Genomic DNA, 2,500 nt, shown 5'->3' with positions numbered 1-2,500 from the left:
TAATGCCCTCTGATAGTAGTATGTAGTCATCATTTTATCTCCCATTCAGGAGTGTGTGTGTTGGTCTCCTCAGCTGTGGGTGAACCAGGAGGATGGGGGGGTGGAGCCTGCGGAGGGGACCAGTGAAGTGGCTAACGGTCACCTGGATCCGACCAATGACTGCTTGTGCCTGGGCTCGCCACTTCAGAACCGTGACCAGATGAGAGCCAACGTCATTAATGAGATCATGAGCACAGAGAGACACTACATCAAACACCTCAAGGACATCTGTGAGGTACACACACAAACACACACACTCAGACACACACAATCCTTTGCTCGTCCCCATCCTATTGTTTGTATAATTATCTTTCTTCCAGGGCTACCTGCGTCAGTGTAGGAAGAGGGTAGACATGTTTAACGATGACCAGCTGAGGGTGATCTTTGGGAACATCGAGGACATCTACCGTTTCCAGATGGGCTTCGTTAGAGACCTGGAGAAACAATACAACAACGAGGAACCACACCTGTCTGAGATAGGACCCTGCTTTCTAGAACATGTAAGTTACTACCTAGATAGAACCCTGCTTTCTAGAACATGTAAGTTACTACCTAGATAGAACCCTGCTTTCTAGAACATGTAAGTTACTACCTAGATAGAACCCTGCTTTCTAGAACATGTAAGTTACTACCTAGATAGAACCCTGCTTTCTAGAACATGTAAGTTACTACCTAGATAGAACCCTGCTTTCTAGAACATGTAAGTTACTACCTAGATATGAAACTGCTTTCTAGAACATGTAAGTTACTACGTAGATAGAACCCTGCTTTCTAGAACATGTAAGTTACTACATAGATATAACCCTGCTTTCTAGAACATGTAAGTTACTACCTAGATAGAACCCTGCTTTCTAGAACATGTAAGTTACTACCTAGATAGAACCCTGCTTTCTATAACATGTAAGTTACTACCTAGATAGAACCCTGCTTTCTAGAACATGTAAGTTACTACCTAGATAGGAACCTGCTTTCTAGAACATGTAAGTTACTACCTAGATAGGAACCTGCTTTCTAGAACATGTAAGTTACTACCAAGATAGGACCCTGCTTTCTAGAACATGTAAGTTACTACCTAGGTAGAACCCTGCTTTCTAGAACATGTTAGTTACTACCTAGATAGAACCCTGCTTTCTAGAACATGTAAGTTACTACCTAGATAGAACCCTGCTTTCTAGAACATGTAAGTTACTACCTAGATAGGACCCTGCTTTCTAGAACATGTAAGTTACTACCTAGATAGAACCCTGCTTTCTAGAACATGTAAGTTACTACCTAGATAGAACCCTGCTTTCTAGAACATGTAAGTTACTACCTAGATAGGACCCTGCTTTCTAGAACATGTAAGTTACTACCTAGATAGAACCCTGCTTTCTAGAACATGTAAGTTACTACCTAGATAGAACCCTGCTTTCTAGAACATGTAAGTTACTACCTAGATAGGACCCTGCTTTCTAGAACATGTAAGTTACTACCAAGATAGGAACCTGCTTTCTAGAACATGTAAGTTACTACCTAGATAGGAACCTGCTTTCTAGAACATGTAAGTTACTACCTAGATAGGAACCTGCTTTCTAGAACATGTAAGTTACTACCAAGATAGGAACCTGCTTTCTAGAACATGTAAGTTACTACCTAGATAGAACCCTGCTTTCTAGAACATGTAAGTTACTACCTAGATAGAACCCTGCTTTCTAGAACATGTAAGTTACTACCTAGATAGAACCCTGCTTTCTAGAACATGTAAGTTACTACCTAGATAGGACCCTGCTTTCTAGAACATGTAAGTTACTACCTAGATAGAACCCTGCTTTCTAGAACATGTAAGTTACTACCTAGATAGAACCCTGCTTTCTAGAACATGTAAGTTACTACCTAGATAGGACCCTGCTTTCTAGAACATGTAAGTTACTACCAAGATAGAACCCTGCTTTCTAGAACATGTAAGTTACTACCTAGATAGGACCCTGCTTTCTAGAACATGTAAGTTACTACCTAGATAGAACCCTGCTTTCTAGAACATGTAAGTTACTACCTAGATAGAACCCTGCTTTCTAGAACATGTAAGTTACTACCTAGATAGGACCCTGCTTTCTAGAACATGTAAGTTACTACCTAGATAGAACCCTGCTTTCTAGAACATGTAAGTTACTACCTAGATAGAACCCTGCTTTCTAGAACATGTAAGTTACTACCTAGATAGGACCCTGCTTTCTAGAACATGTAAGTTACTACCAAGATAGGAACCTGCTTTCTAGAACATGTAAGTTACTACCTAGATAGGAACCTGCTTTCTAGAACATGTAAGTTACTACCTAGATAGGAACCTGCTTTCTAGAACATGTAAGTTACTACCAAGATAGGAACCTGCTTTCTAGAACATGTAAGTTACTACCTAGATAGAACCCTGCTTTCTAGAACATGTAAGTTACTACCTAGATAGAACCCTGCTTTCTAGAACATG

General features: G+C 40.3%; 1 protein-coding gene across 31 annotated transcripts in view; it reads left to right on the top strand.

Moving 5' to 3' along the window:
• LOC110489137 (rho guanine nucleotide exchange factor 9) overlaps positions 1–2,500 on the top strand; it is a 115,985-nt gene that overhangs the window by 90,857 nt on the left and 22,628 nt on the right. For 24 of the 31 annotated variants that reach the window (XM_090198730.1, XM_090198731.1, XM_090198741.1 and 21 more), the window contains 2 exons: positions 74–274; positions 360–539. In XM_090198730.1, the coding sequence (XP_090054856.1) occupies positions 74–274; positions 360–539 (381 nt within the window). Of the gene's footprint in view, positions 1–49; positions 275–359; positions 540–2,500 lie in introns of all 31 variants that reach the window. The other 7 variants (XM_090198737.1, XM_090198722.1, XM_090198736.1 and 4 more) reach the window with 1 other exon arrangement.

Source organism: Oncorhynchus mykiss, chromosome 14 (assembly GCF_057628025.1).
Source record: "Oncorhynchus mykiss isolate SJ-2025 chromosome 14, ASM5762802v1, whole genome shotgun sequence".
In the NCBI taxonomy this organism is placed as follows: Eukaryota; Metazoa; Chordata; class Actinopteri; order Salmoniformes; family Salmonidae; genus Oncorhynchus; species Oncorhynchus mykiss.
This window is presented reverse-complemented; position numbering and strand designations above follow the sequence as displayed.